The following is a 19,509-nucleotide window of genomic DNA, read 5'->3' on the forward strand; positions in this document are numbered from 1 at the left end:
AACCATTCTCAGTGTTCCATTTACCTTTTCGCAGTACACTCCTTCCTCAGCTCATTTAGGGACTCCTTCTGGAGTTGAAGCTTGAGGTGCTCAGCCGAAAATGCACTTCCTAGAGAGGGACGAAAGGAGACAATTCCAGATGGAACACTGCAGACAGGACTGCCCAGTCACAACCGAACAGGCAGAGCCCAGTCCCCTGACTGTGAGAGGGAAATAAAAAGAGTTAAAAGGTAAAATGGGTTGGGGATAGAGGACTTCTGGGGGGATTAATGAGAATAAACTGCCTATTGCTTCCACTTTTATACAGCCTCTAGCAGGAGTCAAAGAGTAAGAGTCTAGGATTCTCTGCCTACAGATTTCTGGGTCGCTGACCAAGAAACCCCGATGCAATTTTCAAAATTCAGACAACTTAATTTTTAAAAAAACTGGCTATGGACTCTGGGTGTTAAGGATGATTCACTAAAGGTTCATCAATTGTAACAAATGTACCACTTTGGTGGGGGAAGCTTTGCACAGGTGGGAGGTTGGGAGTATATGGGGAATCTGTACCTTCTGTTCAATTTTGCTATGAACCTAAATCTGCTCTAAAAAGTAAAGCTTAATTTTTTCTAAAAAGGTGGTTAATTTGTTTTTAACTGCAAATGCTATATAACATTACTGAAAGTATAAAAAGTAGAGCAGGAAAAATTACCCGCATATTGACTACTACAATATAGTTCATCAATATTAAGTTTTTTATGAAGTTTCATCTTATTCATATACATAAGTAGTTTTAGTTACAATCACAGTGTGCAGGAAATGTATATTCTGATTTTTCCAAATTATGTCTCAAGCATTTTTACATGCTGACAGATAGTCTGAGTTACAATGTTTAATGGCTTGTAAAATTTAACTCCATAGATGTGAATTAAAAGAATATTCCACATTTTAACTGATACCCCAATACCTCAATTCCACTACAGGATTGCTTTAGCATTGCAATGATTAATATTTGTATATAAGCCTGGTCTTTTGTATTTATATCAACTTTCGAACTTCCATTTTCATTCATGTGATCATAAAATCCTCTTACATCTTCCTACTCTAAGAAAATGAGCCTGTCTCAGAAAAGTCCAAAGGTCCTAAAGCACAGAAAAACAGTCTTAGATCCTGACATACTAAGTTCTAGATCTTAAAAAGAAGCTTAGGGACTTCCCTGGTGGCGCGGTAGTTAAGAATGCGCCTGCCAATGCAGGGGACACGGGTTCGATCCCTGGTCCGGGAAGATCCCACATGCTGCGGAGCAATTAAGCCCGTGTGCCACAACTACTGAGCCTGTGCTCTAGAGCCCGCAAGCCACAACTACTGAAGCCCGTGCGCCTATAGCCCGTGCTCTGCAACAAGAGAAGCCACCGCAATAAGCCCGCTCACTGCAACTAGAGAAAGCCAACATGCAGCAATGAAGACCCAAAGCAGCCAAAAAAAAAAAGAAGCTTAGTTTCATGAACTGTGATCTAACAGGAAAAGGTGCCCTAAACTCTTCCGCACATCTAGGGAGGAACAAGAAGTAGGTTAATTGATCAAAATACAGTTTGGACCTTAGAACTAAATTCACCAACCTAAGTAATTTTATCAACATATGTCTAAGCACCCTGCTCTTCTCTCTCAACTGTATTTAAATGACCAGTAAGTTGTTAACTCTGCTCCCCAAACAGAACTTAATCAAGGAATACCACTTACCTTCTTTAGCCCCAATATAATTCCTCCCCAGATTTCCATATTGATAATAGATAGCATTGAGATAATCCTTCAATGATTTCAGAAGACACTTGGGTTGACAACCTCTACCCCTCACCCAATGCACTTTTTACCAGAAAGCACGTGAATTCTTCCATCTACAAATTTGCAATGTTATTCTTCATCCCAGATAAAAGGCTGCCTCAATTCTAGTGAAATCACAAATGGGCCAAGACAGATCTGGGTTTCAAAATGCAAATGTTATGCACCCTCTTTAGCTTTGAAGGTCTTTAGAACATATTACACGACCAAAAAGAAAACAAGAACAAAACCCTTGCAAAACAAAGAAGGAAAATAAAATTTAAAAATACACAGCCAGCTAATAGATGGGGTAAAACGTTAACAATACGTAAATCTGGGTGAAGAATGTAAGTGTTCTCTGTACTCTTATTCTTGCAATTTTTCTGTAAGTCCAAAATGATTTCCAAATAAAAAGTAAAAGAGTAGATCCAAACCCAGAAAAAGGTCTCCTGAAAGGCTATGGTTTTTCCACAGGCTTTAACAGAACTAAGGCTTTAGAACACAGACTGGCAACATCTCTCCAAAACATATCAGGTTCATTTTTCTGTTAAAAGGTAATACACCTCATTGGTCACCGGGTGGTCTATGGAACAAAACTGAGCGAGTCTGGTTTAATCAGCCTCAGGTAGAGAAGAACTAAGTATTTCAAGATACCTCAGAAAACTCAACCTAAGTTCCAAAAGTCACTTCATAGGAAGTAATAACATTGAGGCAATGATGTGCTCAAGCTCTTTACATGTTGTTCAGGTTATATATTACCAGCCTGAATACTACATGATTGGTGTTGTGTCCTCCTAAGGATATTACATATAGAAGCGATGATATCCATCTTTAAGACCGTGGATATATCCTGCTTCTCATCGAACTTCCTCCCCAGATTTAGCATTGATTGGTGTCTTCTGCTTGAATCAATTTTTACTACTATGGTTGCAAAATAATATTCCAACTCCAGTACTTCCTCCATACTTATCAGTCAGCATTCTTCTCTAAGCAAGAGCCCTTCCTTCTCCATTAGCTATCTATTATCAGTATGGAATCATGAATTCTCTTTTATTTTTCAAAGATTTATAATTCATTACTGGATTTAACTATTTTGGTGCTCAAGTGGTCCCAGATTTGACCAGCCTTCAGCCTTGTTCCAGTGCCCTTCTGACACACTACGATCATGTTATTCAAAATATTACCTATTTACTTTAATTGCTGCAGGATCTGTAGTGATATCCCCTCTCTCATTCCTGATACTGGTAATTCACACTTTCTCTCTTTTTACTCGGTCAGTCTGGCTAGAGGATTATCAACTTTATTGATCTTTTCAAAGGACACCTTTTAGTTTCATTGACATTCTCTACTCTCTTTTTGTTTTCAATTTGACTGATTACCGCCCTCGATTATTTCCTTCCTTCTGCCTGATTTGGGTTTAATTTGCTCTTCTTTTCTAGTTAAGGTATAAGCTTAGGTTATTGAATGAAGTCCTTTCTTCTTTTCTAGTATAAGCATCAAATGATATAACTTTCCTCTAAGCATGCATCCCTTAAAATGTTGATATATTTTCACTTTCAGTCACATCAAAATATTTTCCAATTTTCCTTGTTATTTCTTCTTTGACCCATGGTATGTATATGTGTGTGTGTGTGTGTGTGTGTGTGTGTTGTACAATTTCAAAATATTAAGAGTTTTGCAGATATCTTTCAGTCAGTGATTTCTAGCTATTTCTGTTTTGGTGAGAGACAATACTTTGCATTATTTTGATTATTTTGCATTTATTTGTTTTATGACACCAAATATGGCCTAACTAAATATTCCATATGTACTTGAAAAAAATGTATATTCTGCTGGTGTTCTACTGTTAATTAGGTCAAGTTAGTTGATAATGTTGTTAATGTCTTCTCTCCTTACTGATTTTCTCTCTACTTGTTCTACAAATTACTGAGAAATTAGTGTTATGGTTACCAACTATAATTGTGCATTTAGCTATTTCTCCTTTCAGTTCCATCAGTTTTTGATTTATATATATATATATAATAGACACACACACACATATATATATATAAGCTTGGTTGTTATATTCATACATATTTAGAATTGTTACGTCTTTTCATGAACTAGCCTCTTCACCATAATGTAATATCCCTCTTTATTGCAGGTAATATTCATTGTTCTGAAGTCTACCTTGCCTGATATTACTAGAGCCACTTTGGCCTTCTTTTGGTTGGTATTTGCATAGTGCATTTTTTCCATTCTTTTACCTTTACTCTATCTATATCCTTAAATTAAAAGTGTGTTTCTTGTAGATAGGCTTTAGTTGGGTCTTTTTTTTTATCTTTATAAAATCTGAACAATCTCTTTTTTAACTGAGGTATTTAGAATACTTACACTTAATATAATCATTGATACATTTAGATTAAAAACTACCATTTTGTTAGCTGTTTTCTCAATGTTCCATTTATTCTTTGTTTCTTTATCCCTCTTTTTCTGTGCTTTTGGATTATTTTTTTATGACTTCCTCTTTCTTCACTATCAGCTCGTTCTTACCTCCCTCTAAAATTTTTAGTGGTTGCCCCAGAGTTTACAATATATAACTTAAATTCATAACAGTTTACCTTCAAATAAAATTATACCACCTCATGTAGAGTATAAAATCCTGACAACAGTACACTCCCAACTCTTCCCTTCCCCACTCTTAAAATACTTCATAAATTTTACTTTATGCATGTTACCAACTCCAAAACATTGTTATTTTTGCATTAGAAAATCAATAGTCTTTTAGAGCAATTAAAAATAAGAAAAAAATTTCTTTATAATATCTTCCTTTCAACCATTTCTGGAGCTCTCAATTTTTGTGTGTAGAGCTAAGTTTCTGTATGGTATCATGTTTCTCCTGCTGAAGAATTTCCTTTATTATTTCTTGAAGTATAAGACAGCTGATAATGAAATAACTTAGTTTTATGTGAAAGAGTCTCTTTGCACTTCAGTTTGGGTAATTTCTGTTGACCTATCTTCAAGTTCAATGATTCTTTCCTCAGTTGTGTTGAATCTACCAATGAGTCTGTCAAAGGCATTCTTCATCTCATTACTGTGTTTTTGGTTTATAGTCTATCCATTAGACTGTTTCTTACAGTTTCCACCACCTCTCAGCTGAAATTTACCATCTGTTATTGTATGTTATCCACCTTTCCACAAAATTCTGAGGCATATTAACCATAGTTATTTTAAATACTCTGACAGTCCCAACATCTAAGTCATCTCTGAAGTCTTTTTCTGTTAATTTCTTCTCCTGTCAACCTTTTGTTGGTGGTGGTGGTGTTGGTAATGGTAGTGATGGTTTTTTGGTTTGGTTTGGTTTTGCTTTTTTTTTTTTTTTTTTTGTCTCAAAAATTTTGATTTAATATTGAACATCATTTGCAGGGCAACAGAGAAAGAAAAAGACATGCTTATTCTTCTGTTAACTTGGAGGAATGAGTCAATACAATCAGGAACCGAGCTGGATTTGGGTTCCACTGCTGCCATGATTACCTTCAGTGTATCACATTCTTCAAATTTCCTCTAATTTTTCCCTTTTGGGGGTGGTGGTGGCATTGGTGGTAATGGTGAGGATGGTCTGACAGAGGCTTTTTCTCAATGACACTATACTATTCCCAGATTTAGGTATTCCCTGTGAACCAGCACCTAAGTAAGGGTGTCTCACCATGCTCTTGCCTCTCCACCTACAGTGACTTGTTATTCTGTGCTTTCTAGCCTGGCCGGGGAGGAAGGCAGGGAGTTCCTCTGTTGTCCTGGTTAAACCAGGCCATACTCTGTGTCCCTGGGTAGGGCTTTCTCAGTGATACTTTCCCTTCCCTAGGGACTGGTTGCCTTGAAATCTTAGTACTTGGATAGATTCAAGAAAAGTTATAATTTTGTACATTATCCAGCTTTCTCTTGTTGTTAGTGTGGAAGTGATGCTCCTTCCACCTTTCTACATCCCAGACAGAGGCTGGAAGTCAAATCTGAGGATATTAATTTAAGTTTTTTTAAAGCTCTTCTCTGTTCTTTGTATTTTCTGTTTCGTTTAGGTCAGCGATTCTGTTTGTTCAACCTGGTCTAATTCATAGTGTTTTCCTCAAATATCTGATGACCCTTGGTTTTCCCTTTAAATCCACGAATAAGTGATTAGATTGGTTAGCATAGGTAATAATGCAGGTTTCCTTTGAAGCTATAAAGATTTATTTACATAAAAGGCTTCACCCCTGAATGGCAGCTCAGCGTAAGTGTGCAGTTCCTGCTGACAATTAGCGTTCCTTCAAGGTATATATGCTGGGAGAAGGCAGTACCTTTACTTTAAATCACTATCAAATAAGGTGAAGTTTACTTTGGGATTATGTTACTTTAGGGTATTTCACTCCTAAGTAGAGCTGCCTTTCATGTCTTCTCTCTGGGTTGGTTGTAAAATTCCACAGTCAGGCTTTGCTCTACCTTTCTATGCCAAAATCTCATACCATGGAACCTAACCAGGTCAGGAAACCATTATGTTTAGAAAGCAGTTGGAGCAAATGTTATAGGAAGTTACCCCAAATTCACAAAGGAAAGAAAGTGGGCCAGTAGGCCCGGTTACCCTAATTATTGCTCCATCATTCCTGATTTCGATACTTGGGAATTGCAAGTTGAGGCATCTGAGAGCTCTACCAGAAACTCCCACTTCAGCCTTTTCCACTGTATTCCAGGTTGCAGTTTTCCTCTGCTCTAGTTTATTCATCAATACAATTCTATCTACTTTGTGTCTTTGAGAACTATGTCAAAAATCTTTGCTATTCCAATGGCACCCTCTTTTATTTTCACCATCACCAAGGACTTACTTTTTATGCATGTATCTTTATCATCATATCAATGAGTCATTGAGAGGGAGAGAAAGCAAGTACATGGCTTGGTTTACCATACTTCGAAACTGCTTTCTGAAACCCTTGGCCCTATCCATGCATACACCATGGCCCCTCTGTTCAGCAAGAACTCAAGTCAGGCACTTTAATTTTAATAACCAAATGTCAATGCTGTCTCCTATAAATTGAATAGCTAAAGAATATGAATCTTGTTTCAATCAACTAAACAAAACACAGACTCTTTAGGCTCCCTCTCACCGAGAGTTTGGTCTCAGACTGGCCAGTGGCCAGCTCCTGTCAAAATTACAGTTAAAACCAATAAATTGTCATTCTTCTGAGCTTTCTACATCAAGGCAGATGACCAAAAAGCAATATACTTCGACTATTTTAGTTTTTCTCCCCACAGAAATGCCTTTTCTGTACTATGATTTATGATGCTCCCGTTCTCAAGGGTTAATAGATATTTCTTGCTGTAACTTTTGCAAAAATTTGCAATTGGCTGTATTTCATTATGATATCTAATATCTAGCACATAAGAAACTGCATGCTAAATTCCTCTTGGAATTTGGTGCCAAGAGAAGATTTTTTTCTCCCTAAAGAACTGATATACTTCCTTGTAACAGGCAAAGGGAAGCACTGATACCTTTCATAACTCTACACAATCGGCTTGACAGCTAAGAAAGTCAGAGCTAATTTAATGCTTAAAAACAACAGGCAGATCCTATGGGAGGAAGTGTACTATACTGGAAAGCCCATGGACTTAGGAATCAGAAAGATCTGGGTTAAATTTTACTTTCACGGCTCTAAACAAGTGTTAACTTCTCTGAACTTCATTTTCCTCATCTGTAAAATGGGGATAATTTCACTTTTACTGAATACTTGCATTTTCTCAACCTGCCCCCATGAAGCTCCAAGTAGAGAGAGAAAAGTACATAACCAGCCTGATTGATTTTACCTTAAAAATAACAACCACAAAGCACAAATAGGCACAACATCCAATAATCCTATTACAATTTCCTCCTTAGTCTGCTTTCTCATTCTTGGAGATGACTACTCCATACATTCCCCCCAATCCTTAAACCTCCCCTAAATCCAATATATTAATTACCTTACCTCATAAGCCTTAAAATAATAGAAGGATTTCTTCATAATCCTACCTACAACCTAATATGAAACTCAGCAGCCTCCATGCCATTTTCTTAGCCTTCTCCTCCTGTTCAATGGATAAGGCAAATATCTTCGCTTACACTTTGAATTCCTTCTTCTCCAACCTCATGTCATGCTGCTACTCTCTTCCTAACAAATTATGTTCCAGCTACAGTGGCGTCCTTTCTATCCTACAATACAGGCACTTCCTATGTCCAAGCCTTTTCACGTGCTGTTCCCATTGTTGGTACCCCAGCAATTCTTATCTTGCAAGACTGAGCTCCTCAAGCCATCCTTTTCTGAGCAATCTTTGTAAAAATGGTCTCCCATAGTTAACTTCTATCACCACAGCTTGTTTCTAGTCCTTCTCACAATCTGACATTTACTTTATTTGTTGGTTTCTTGTTTACTATCTTACCCATTAGATAATTATCCAAAATTGGAAGTCTTGATTCTTCCCCTTTCCCCCTTTCCCCCAACATCTGCTTCTCCTCCAGTATTTGTTCCCATGAATGGTTAATTATCTGGCCAGTTGTCCAAACCAGAAATCGGAAACTATCTAAATCTTTCTCTCTCCTTCTCTCCTCCAATCCACTAAACCATTAACAGTAGAGTCCATCATTAAATATCTCTTGAACCCACACACTCCCTCCTCCCTTTACATTTCCAAACTGTTTAGATTTTAATTATGTACTGCTTAGATTACTGTAATAACTTCTGTCATGACAATTCTCTACGCTTAACTCTTCAAAGAGAATTTTCTAAAACATACGTCTAATCTCCATTCTATATTATAGTCATCAACACAGTTGTATCTACTTTTTGGCTTTGAGAAATTTGCTTAAGTTATTTCAACAGATCTCCAAACTTTTTGACATAACTTCCTTTATGATTAGGTTGTTATTTACCTCTCTAGCCTCTCCTAGGGACCTTTACTCAAAGGTTAGCTGAGGCTTTACTGGAATTACCTGAAATTCTCTACTCTACTTCCATGCCTCTGTATAACTGTTCTCTCTACCTGGAAAGTCGCACCTTCTCTCCCTAGCTATCTACTACATATTCTTCTAGACTCAGCTCGTGTCACCTCCTTTACATGGTGTTCTGATTTTCAGATGCTCATCTTCTGTGTTCCGATGGTACTCTCCATGTATTTCTGTCATATAACCATCACATCTGTCATTCTGTTTCTAACATCTTACACAATGCCTGGTTCCTTTTGTATGCTCCATAAATGATGAATAAATGAACTGACAAAGGCACGCGTGTACAAACACACGTCAATGCCTTTCCCACATCCTTTACATGCCTTACGATCTCCTTTTACTTCTGTGTTAAAACATCTAATTGTAAATGTATTTTTTGTAAATGCTACTCCCAATGCTTTTGGGTAATAAGTAGAGAAAAAATGATGACAAACCAAAATAAAATTCTGTCCGGTGGCTTATTTCTACACATCTATATTTTCCATGGCAAGAGGGGGAGATAAAAATATGACAGTTTGACTTTCTTACAATCAAGATATTACTGAAATAAATCATTACAAATATATGGAAAATGAATCATTCTGAAAAGAAAATCTGAGGTTTACTTAGAATCCACCTTTGCCCGCCCCACCACCAAGTTGTCTGTCTGTCTTTTACTGCCTTTCACAAGCTGCATACAGGCCAACAACTGAAAGTAAAGAAACTTTAATAAATCCCAGGGGAAAACTGTCCTCAGGTCCCCAAAGTTTTGAAAGGCAGATATTAGTTTTGAAGGAAATTTGTTTAGGAATTTCTGTCAGATGGCTACAAGAAAATCAGAGCACGTTTACAGACGAATAAAATTTAAATTTTGCTGTCATGTGTAATAAATATATCTTGAATTATAAAGTTTGTGAGAACTAATTTTTCAACTTGTGACCTTATAACCTATGAGGAGAAAATTCTTACACAATGCTTAATAATGTCTTTGTATGTTCAAATAGAAATCTATAACCTTTTGATGGAAGCTAAAGCACCAATTTAAATATATTGTGTGATTCTTCTTTTATCCGAGATGCAGGCCAAATAAGCATAATAATTTACTGACCAAGCAGAAGCTAATTAAATAGAACAAACCATATATATATATATATATATATATATATATATATATATATATATATATATATATATATATATATATATATATATATATATATATATATATATATATATATATATATATATATATATATATATATATATATATATATATATATATATATATATATATATATATATATATATATATATATATATATATATATATATATATATATATATATTTCACCTTAATTACTCAAATTTATTGCAAAATGACAATAATTATCATAATTGATGGAAACTTCATATAAATAATTTCTTATTGTGGCAATAAAGGATCAAAACTTTTTATTCACTGAAATTACCAAGAGGAATTTCTCTCCCCAGATCTGAGCAATGAAATCTGACACTTCTGACCTCTTCTACACACAATGTCACTTACAGAATGAGTTTTTGCCCTTGCTTACCAAAACAGATCAAAGACTCTGTAAAATAGGAGTTGAGTATGGCTGATTAGAGAATTCCAATAGGTCATTCCCACCAAATGGAGGCTTTCCAGTTAAAAAATGGCATCTATAGACACACTTGGGTCAGAGAATCTTCTTTTTTTTTTCTTTTCTTCTTTCATTGCTGGGAAATTTATCATTAGCATAAAACTTCAAAAAATAAAGAGATTCACCAAAAAAGGTGAAGAGATCCCTATCCTTTCTGTCAATCCTATCTCCTAAGATAACTGGAATCTCAGAGCTATAAGAAATCTTGACTATATAATTCAAAATTTTGTTTGGTTTGTCTGTGAAAAGAAAATTAGCCCCAAAAGTTGGATGATTTGCCTAAGGACAAACTGAGAGACTGACAGATCTTTAATCTAGATCTCTTAATTAAGATACAACCAAATCAAAGAAATCTTTGGAGAAAATTCACTTTACTCATCCTGTAATAAAAATGAATATAGCAGAGCAAAGTTCTCCATCTAAGTCCATAGGTAAAATGGAAAACTAGCAAACTGTCAGTCAGTTTATCTGTTAGACATATACCAGAGAAAGCAACAATGATATTATGTTTAGTTAGAAACAAGACAGGCTTTGGAATGAAATAAATCTAAATCAGAATCTGGATCTGTTACTTACCTATGCAACCTTGAGAAATGTCTCTAAGCCCCAGTTTTCCTCATTTGGAAAAAGGGAGTAATAATTATTATCTCTTAGTACTATTTTAAAAATTAAATGATAATACCGTAAGTGAAAAAAGATCTGGCATGCTACAGGATTTCAATAAAAATTACCTGCTTCATAGGATTTATGTAGGATTCAGATTTTGCAAGGTTTTAAATAGTATGGAATAGTGAGAAAAGCACAGAATTTGGAGACAAAACGTCTGGATCTACATTCCAACTCTGCTCCTGTCTGTACCTCGCTAAGTCACTTACCTTCTCAGCATCTCATATATAAAATGAAGGTAACAATACTTGCCATACTTAGCTTCAGAGAAACTTTAAGGATCAAATATGATCATCTTTGTGCAAGCACTTTCTAACTATAAAGTACTACATATATGTTATCATTAATATCAAGAAACTAACTGGATTAAAAAGTAGTTCCTTCCTACAAAGATTAGGGAACTCTGCTTTTAAAAAGTTAACATCACTCCCCAGGCACCACTGAAGAGTTCTTAAATTTTATCAACATGTTTAAATGTGTTTCAGTTCTACTAAACACATTTCCTTAAGACCAATGTTTCATACCATTTTCTAAACCAAATTTCAAGCAAATTAATTATAGAGTGCTGCTTCTCATTTCAAAGATTTGGGGGTTGAGTTAGAGCAAAAGACCCTGTAAACCAATATATAATTAGTTAATGTGAAGGTTATTCGGCTTGAGACACTAATGAGGGGAAATCTTTTTTTTTATTGAACATCATAACTAATTTATCTGCCGGAAATGAAAATATATACATAAATAAACATTAATGCTGAAAAGATCAGCCCGTGACCCAGCTGGAAGTTGCTGTAGACCATAAGTTGAGAACCACTGCCTTCCAGGAACGGGAAGGGGAAACTTACAGGTATGGAGTAACGAGGCCCCTCAGAGTTATGTGGCCACCCAGCAAGTCAGAGACATGGATAGAAATTATCTTTTTGCCTCTTTGCGATAAATCATTCAGCCGCAATGAAGTCTCATGAACAAAAATATAAAATATATAATAAGTAGTAGTTTCTTCCAAATGTTTACACAAATTAATCCCTATGGCACTGCTATGAGCTGCTATCCTTACTACACAGATGTATAAAAAGATTCAGAAGTTAATTAGATCCTTTATGGTCACTCAGAAAAATCAGTAGCAAATACAAAATGTCATATATTACTGACTCTGTATCTTAACTGAGCTTTTGGGCTGAGAACCAAGTATGTAGATAAGCACCAAGTGTCAAAGAGAAGTCATGATATGTAAGAAGCCACTAGTAATATTTTTATTAGCAAATCATTTCACTATTGGCTAGCAAACACACTAAATCAAAGCTGCAAACGCAGTGACAAATACACTTTTCCCCTTCATGTTACCAATACCAGTGACTCAAGTGCTTCTAAAATATTTTAACTTGGCTCAAGATTCATTAAATAGTACATTCATGTAAGTATACAAGAATGATGTTCAACACAAATGAACTTTTAATAGATAAGAATGAGTCCCTGGTAACCCAGCAGAATCACTATAAAGAACAGGGGTCCCTAACAAGTAGATCAGGATCTACTGGTACTGAAATATGGTTATCTGTATCTAGCCAACCCTTCTTTCCAACCCGTCAGATCTTACCACCACAGTATATAGAGATTCCCAATGGCAGAAAAGTACAGCCAATAGCAGCACTCTTTCTCCTGCTTAGATTTGAGCCCAAAGTGCCAACATTAGATCCTAACCCGCCCATGATTCTAAGAGTTCAGAGAAATATAAAATAATACTCATCTCAAAAAACATATATAAAAGTGGGATGAAAGCTCCTGAAGTACAAAGTCAGTGTTAAAAACCAACAATTCTGACCCATTCTGGCAAATACATATTTAACTTGAGCATTACCAGCCTTTCTGTCCATGATAAAGTGGAGATACAAGAATGTGCTAACTAATTCTGACTTGACTGTCAGAATTAAAATGGGTATTTACAAAATCCTATAATCTTCCTTTGCAGCACTGTTTGGTATCAGTAACTTTGAACACAGGCTCTGTCATAACTTGCTATGTGGCTTTGGGCCTCTGAAACTCAGTTTCCTCATCTATAAATTGGATAATAATATATGATATCTTTATTACTAGGGAGATAATAACAATACCTTTAATTCATAGGACAATTAGTAGGAACAAAATGAGATGAAGAATAGAAAACACATGACACTGCCTGGCACTAATAAGCATTCTACAAATATGAGCAATTATTATTATACCTCAGTCTTTTAAATGGGATAGAAGTCACTGTTTAGAAGTTCACCTGTTTCAAGGCTGGTGATAGACTTCTTGGGACTTCCCTCTATCAGTATAAGAGGGAAAAACACAACTGGGAACACAACTGAAGAACTATATCTCCCTATCTTTTTACCATATGCCTTAATAATATACATTCCATGGACTTTACACATCACACTACTGATAAAAAGGTGATCATATTGTGATTGAGTTTTGGAATCAATAGAAAGATTTTAACCACATCACCTGTCATTAGTTGTGTGAACTTCAGTAAGGTATTTACTGTCTCTGACTGTGACCTAGAGTTTCCTCAACTGTAAATGTAAATAATAATAGTACCTACACCTAATAAAGTTAATGTGGTAATTAAATAACTCATATCATACCTATAAGTATGGTAACTGAAATACTGTAGCTGTTATTATTTTTGCTTCTCTTATTAGAAGAAGGCAAAAGTCCCTAATCCCTCTAAAATCCTATAGTGTTTTCATTTTAAAAACTTACGGTCTTGAAAAAGGTATGTAGGCATACATGCTACAGGTAGCAGGCAATCTGAGTATTATAAAAGTTGATGGTACTTCCAAAGCACCAAAGAAATGTGTCTTTTCACAGAAGATGAGACCTCTTAAAATAGATCTTATATGTACACAACAGCTATCTATTTATTTGGAGTCATTCTAACAGAGACTCTATGGAAATGGACTTTGCTCATAATATGTCATGATTTTAAATGGCATTATCCCAGACTCTCAGGTATAAACGTTAATATGCAATCTGTATTGGAACGCGGATAGTTCTGACAATCACTGCCAAAGAATATACACTTTTTCTACAGTATTTCTCATGAGAATATCAGTTTTCCCAAATGAATACTAAGCTAGAAGCTACAGAAGTCTTTGTCCTTTAGCAGTGATGCCCGTAACATCAGACTATGATTCATTCCTTCAACAAATATTTATTGAATGCTTACTATGCCCCAGGCACTATCCCAACCCTCAGGGATGTTACAGTCTAGAGGAAGAAAGAAACTAACAATTACAGTGCTATAATGGAAAAGCACAGGTGCTATGGAAACACACGAAAGGGAAGAGAGCCAGTGAAGATTTCCTGGAGAAAGCGCCAATTAACAGAGGCCTAAATGCAAGTGAGACAGACTAAAGCAAATTTAAGTTTCTAAAAGTTCTAAAAGAACGTGAGTATGGCTAAAGCATTCAGATTGAGGTGGATCATAGGAGGCCATCTTCAGTCAGGAAGGACTTTGTTTTAAACAGTACAGAAATTCAACAAGGTGTGATATAGGAATAAGACAGAAAGCATTTTGTTCCTATTTTTATAAGATCATTTCAATTTTACAACTCATCTGATCATCATACACATCCTTGCTACACAAAGTGTGCTCCACAGACCAGCAACATGAGCAGAACTTAGGAGCCTGTTAAAACTCAGCAGGATATCAACATAGTCATAAGTACTATTATTAACTTTATCTTAGAGATGAAGCCAAGTAATTGGACAAGGTTACACAACTGGCAAATAATGAAGCCAGGCATGCATCAAAGCACTCTGAATCAAAACCTATCCCTTTAAATTTAAACTATATTTTTCTAAAATTACTGAAATGAAGTAAAATTATTCTTTGAGTCTAACCTGTATTTCATACAGTATAAAAATTTAAAACTTGTTAACTATGGCCTACTTTATTCACATTCCAAATACACTCCCAACACAACTGATTTTCTGTTTGCCATTACATGTCATTTATCTATCAATCTCAGCTGTCTGAAATACACTGAAAACAAACAGGTAGCCAAAAAAGGATGCATTGCAGATGAACTAAGGATAAAAGATTCATGCACTATATGTAATGCACATTACCTAGAAGAGAGCCCCTCAGAGCCTCACTCTGTGCTCATGCTCTCTGGGTGCCACGTAAGGCACTACGCTGGGCACTAAGAAGGATACTAACATAAAAATGTAAAGTTTCTGCCCTCAAAGTCCAAACCAACTAATTAGTAAAATAAGCAACATCAAAAATACTATGGGGGGGGACTTCCCTGGTGGTCCAGTGGGTAAGACTCTGCACTCCCAATGCAGGGGGCCTGGGTTCGATCCTGATTGGGGAACTAGATCCCACATGCATGTCACAACTACGAGTCTGCATGCCACAACTAAAGATCCCATGTGACGCAACTAAGACCCGGCAAAGTATGCATAAATAAATAAATAAATAAATAAATCAAATATTTTTTAAAAAATACTATGGGGTCACAGGAGGAGCAAGAAATCTCTGGATGAGGGAGAAAAAAGCCTCGAAAGAGAGCTCATATTTAAGTATGTCTTTGAAGAAGGAAAATAACTGAACCAAGTAGAGATGGGAAAAGCATATTCTCATAACAAGCACAGAGGTGAGAAAGCACAGGAAAAAGACTTTTATTTCTGAATGATGGAATAACATACATCAGATTTACCCTCCCACTGTAAACAACTAAAAAATCATACAAAATTATACACGACAACAGTTTCAGACACTGGATAATAGGCAGCCCAGGACAGTGGTTTCTGAGAGAAGGGAAACAAACAAGGTGAGCCCTATACTCCTCCAGCTTACTGGGTGGGGACTGTTTCTAGGCCACAGTGCAGAGCGGGTAGACAAATAAGAGTCCCAGCAGTGTTCAGGAGACTCTTCTCTTCACACCATACACAAAAGTTAACCCCAAATAAATGACAGACATAAATCTAATAACTAAAATGATAAAAATTCTGGAAGAAAACCGGAGAAAATCTTAAGTGTCCTTGAGTTAAGCAAAGATTTCTACAAGACAAAGTTTATCTAAAAAGAAATGATGAATAAACTCAAAAGACATTATTAAGGAGAAAAATATGTAAAACATGTATCTGATAAATGACATGTATCTAGAGTATATAAAGAACTCTTAGACATCAATAAAAAGATATTCTCGAACACTCCCAAAGGGAAAAAATTTTAAAAAGTAGCCAGAAAAGATCTAAACATTTCACCAGAGAAAAGATACAGATAACAGATAAGTACAGGAAAACATGTTCAACCTCATTCGTTACCAGAGAAATACAAATTAAAACCACAATGAGAAACAACCATACATCTACTAGGATGGCTAAAATGAAAAATGTTTAGATATGAAGTAAATGGAACTGTCATGCATTGCTAGTGGGAATGCCAAACAGTATAACAGTTTTACAAAGTTAAACACACTCTTACTATATACATTCAGCAAGCCCACCCCTAGTTATTTTTTTAATGGATTTTTTATAGTAATCTTTTATTTATTTATTTATTTTTGTATTTTTTTATTTTTGGCTGTGTTGGGTCTTCGTTTCTGTGCGAGGGCTTCCTCTAGTTGCGGCAAGCGGGGGCCACTCTTCATCATGGTGTGCGGGCCTCTTCACTATCGCAGCCTCTCTTGTTGCGGAGCACAGGCTCCAGACGCGCAGGCTCAGTAGTTGTGGCTCATGGGCCTAGTTGCTCCGCGGCATGTGGGATCTTCCCAGACCAGGGCTTGAACCCGTGTCCCCTGCATTAGCAGGCAGATTCTCAACCACTGCGCCACCAAGGAAGCCCCCACCCCTAGTTATTTAACCAAGAGAATATGCCCACACAAGGGCTTCTACTCAAATATTTACAGCAACTTTGTTCATAATAACTCAAGACAGGAAACAAATCTAGTATATAGGTAAATGTATAAACAAATCGTGTGTGTGTTTTCCACAAACACACAGTGGAATACTACTCAACAGTAAAAAGAAATTCATTCCTGACACATGCAACCACATGGATAAATCCCAAAATCATTATGCTAAGTGAAAAAGAGCCAAATATAAAGAGTATATATTATATGATTCCATTTATATAAAATTCTATAAAAGGCAAATGATGTCAGAAAGCAGATCAGTAGTTGCCAGTGGTCAAAAGGGAGGGGAATGAATTGACTACAAAGAGGAAAGGGGAAATTTTTAGTGTGATGGAAATGTCTTTCATTCACCATGGTGGCAGTTACTTCTCTGAATACATTAGTTAAACTTATTAAATTGATTAATATTATTGTATATAAATTATACCTCAAGTGAACAGATTTTTAGAAAGATAAAAAGACAAAGAAATGAATGCTCACATACTGAACTCTTAAAAATTCATTAAAAAATAGTAACACAAAATGACAAAATGAGGAAATGATGTTAAAAATGTAAACCACAAAATAAAAACCACAAAAAAGCTTATAATAAAACACCATACTTAACGGTGAAACACTGAAAGCTTCCTCCCTGAGACTAGAAATGAGACAAAGATATCCACTGTCACCTCTTCTATTTAATATTATAATGGATGTACTAGACAGTGCAATCAGGCAAGAAAAAAAAATTTAAGGCATTAATTTTTCTCTTTTTTTTTTTGGCTGTGTAGCATGTGGGATCTTAATTCCCTGACCAGGAATTGAACCCGCCCCTCTGCAGTGGAAGTGTGGAGTCTTAACCACTGGACTGCCAGGGAAGTCCCTTAAGGCACTAATATTAGGAAATAAATTAAAATGCCATTATTTGCAGGTGAACTGACTGTACACATAAAATTCAAAAGAATCTAACAACAATCAGAATTAATAAGTTCCTTGGATATACACACATAACTCGTAGATATCACAGGTCTGGTTCCAGACCACCACAATAAAGCAAATATTGTAATAAAGCAAGTCACATGATTTTTTTGGTTTTCTAGTACACATAAAAGTTACGTTTGCACTATTCTGTAGTCTATTAAGTGTGTAATAGCACTATGTCTAAAAAAACCAGGTGCACACCTTAATGAAAATATACTTCGTTACTAAAAAAAAGTTAACCATCATCTGAGCCTTTGGAGAGTCATAATCTTTTTGCTGGTAGAGGGTCTTGCCTTGATGTTGATGACTGCTAATTGATCAGGGTGGTGGGTGCTGAAGGTTGGAGTGGCTATGGCCAATTTCTTAAAACAAGACAGCAATAAAGTCTGCCACATAGATTGACTCTTCCTTTCACAATTTCTCTGCAGCATGCAGTGCTTGCTGTTTGTTAGCATTTTACCCACAGTAGAACTCCTTTCAAAACTGGAGTCAATCTTATCTCAAACCCTGCTGCTTTATCAACTAAGTTTATTTAATATTCTAAATCCTTTGTTGTTGTTTCAACAATCTTCACAGCATCTTCACCAGGAGTAGTTTCCATCTCAAGCTTTCTTTGCTTATCTGTAAGAAGTAACTCCTTATCCGTTTAAGTTTACCATGAGCTTGTAGCATTTCAATCACATCTTCAGGCTCCACTTCTAATTCTAGTTCTCTTACTATTTCCACCACATCTGCAGAGCTCTTGGGTGACCAGGTACACTATCAATGAGCAGTGATATTTTGAAAGAAATCTTTTCTCCTAAGCCGTAGGTCTCAACAGTGGGCATAAAATATTCGGTAGGGCTTCCCTGGTGGCGCAGTGGTTGAGAATCTGCCTGCTAATGCAGGGGACACGGGTTCGAGCCCTGGTCTGGGAAGATCCCACATGCCGCGGAGCAACTGGGCCCGTGAGCCACAATTACTGAGCCTGTGCGTCTGGAGCTTGTGCTCCGCAACAAGAGAGGCCGCGACAGTGAGAGGCCTGCGCACCACGATGAAGAGTGGCCCCCGCTCGCCGCAACTAGAGAAAGCCCTTGCACAGAAACGAAGACCCAACACAGCCAAAAATTAATAAATTAAAAAAAAAAATTAAGTAAACTATGCTGTAAACAGAGGTGTGTGCTGCTATCCAGGCTTTCTTTTTCCATTTATAGAGCACAGGCAGAGTACATTTAGCATAATTCTTAAGGGTCCTAGGATTTTGAGAACGGTAAATGAGCACTGGCTTCGACTTAAAGTCACCAGCTGCATTAGCCCCTAACAAGAGAGTCAGCCTGTCCTTCGAAGCTTTGAAGCCAGGCACTGACTTCTCTTCTTTAGCTATGAACACCTTAGATGGCATCTTCTTCCAGTATATGGCTGTTTTGTCTTCACTGCAACTCTGTTGTTTAGTGTAACCACCTTCATTCATTATCTAGCTAGATCTTCTAGATAACCTGCTGCAGCTTCTACGTCAGCACCTGCTGCTTCACCTTGCACTTCTATATTATTGAGAACGCCTCTTCCCTTAAACCTCACGGAC

At 36.4% G+C, this 19,509-nt stretch overlaps 1 protein-coding gene across 3 annotated transcripts in view; it reads right to left on the bottom strand.

Moving 5' to 3' along the window:
• The window catches only part of UVRAG (UV radiation resistance associated), a 313,347-nt gene that overhangs the window by 138,979 nt on the left and 154,859 nt on the right, over positions 1 to 19,509 (bottom strand). For all 3 annotated transcript variants that reach the window (XM_068554579.1, XM_068554580.1, XM_068554581.1), the window contains one exon: positions 25 to 109. In XM_068554579.1, coding sequence (XP_068410680.1) covers positions 25 to 109 — 85 coding nt within the window. The remainder of the gene's footprint in view (positions 1 to 24; positions 110 to 19,509) is intronic.

The sequence above is a fragment of the Eschrichtius robustus genome, chromosome 11, assembly GCF_028021215.1.
Source record: "Eschrichtius robustus isolate mEscRob2 chromosome 11, mEscRob2.pri, whole genome shotgun sequence".
Taxonomy (NCBI): domain Eukaryota; kingdom Metazoa; phylum Chordata; class Mammalia; order Artiodactyla; family Eschrichtiidae; genus Eschrichtius; species Eschrichtius robustus.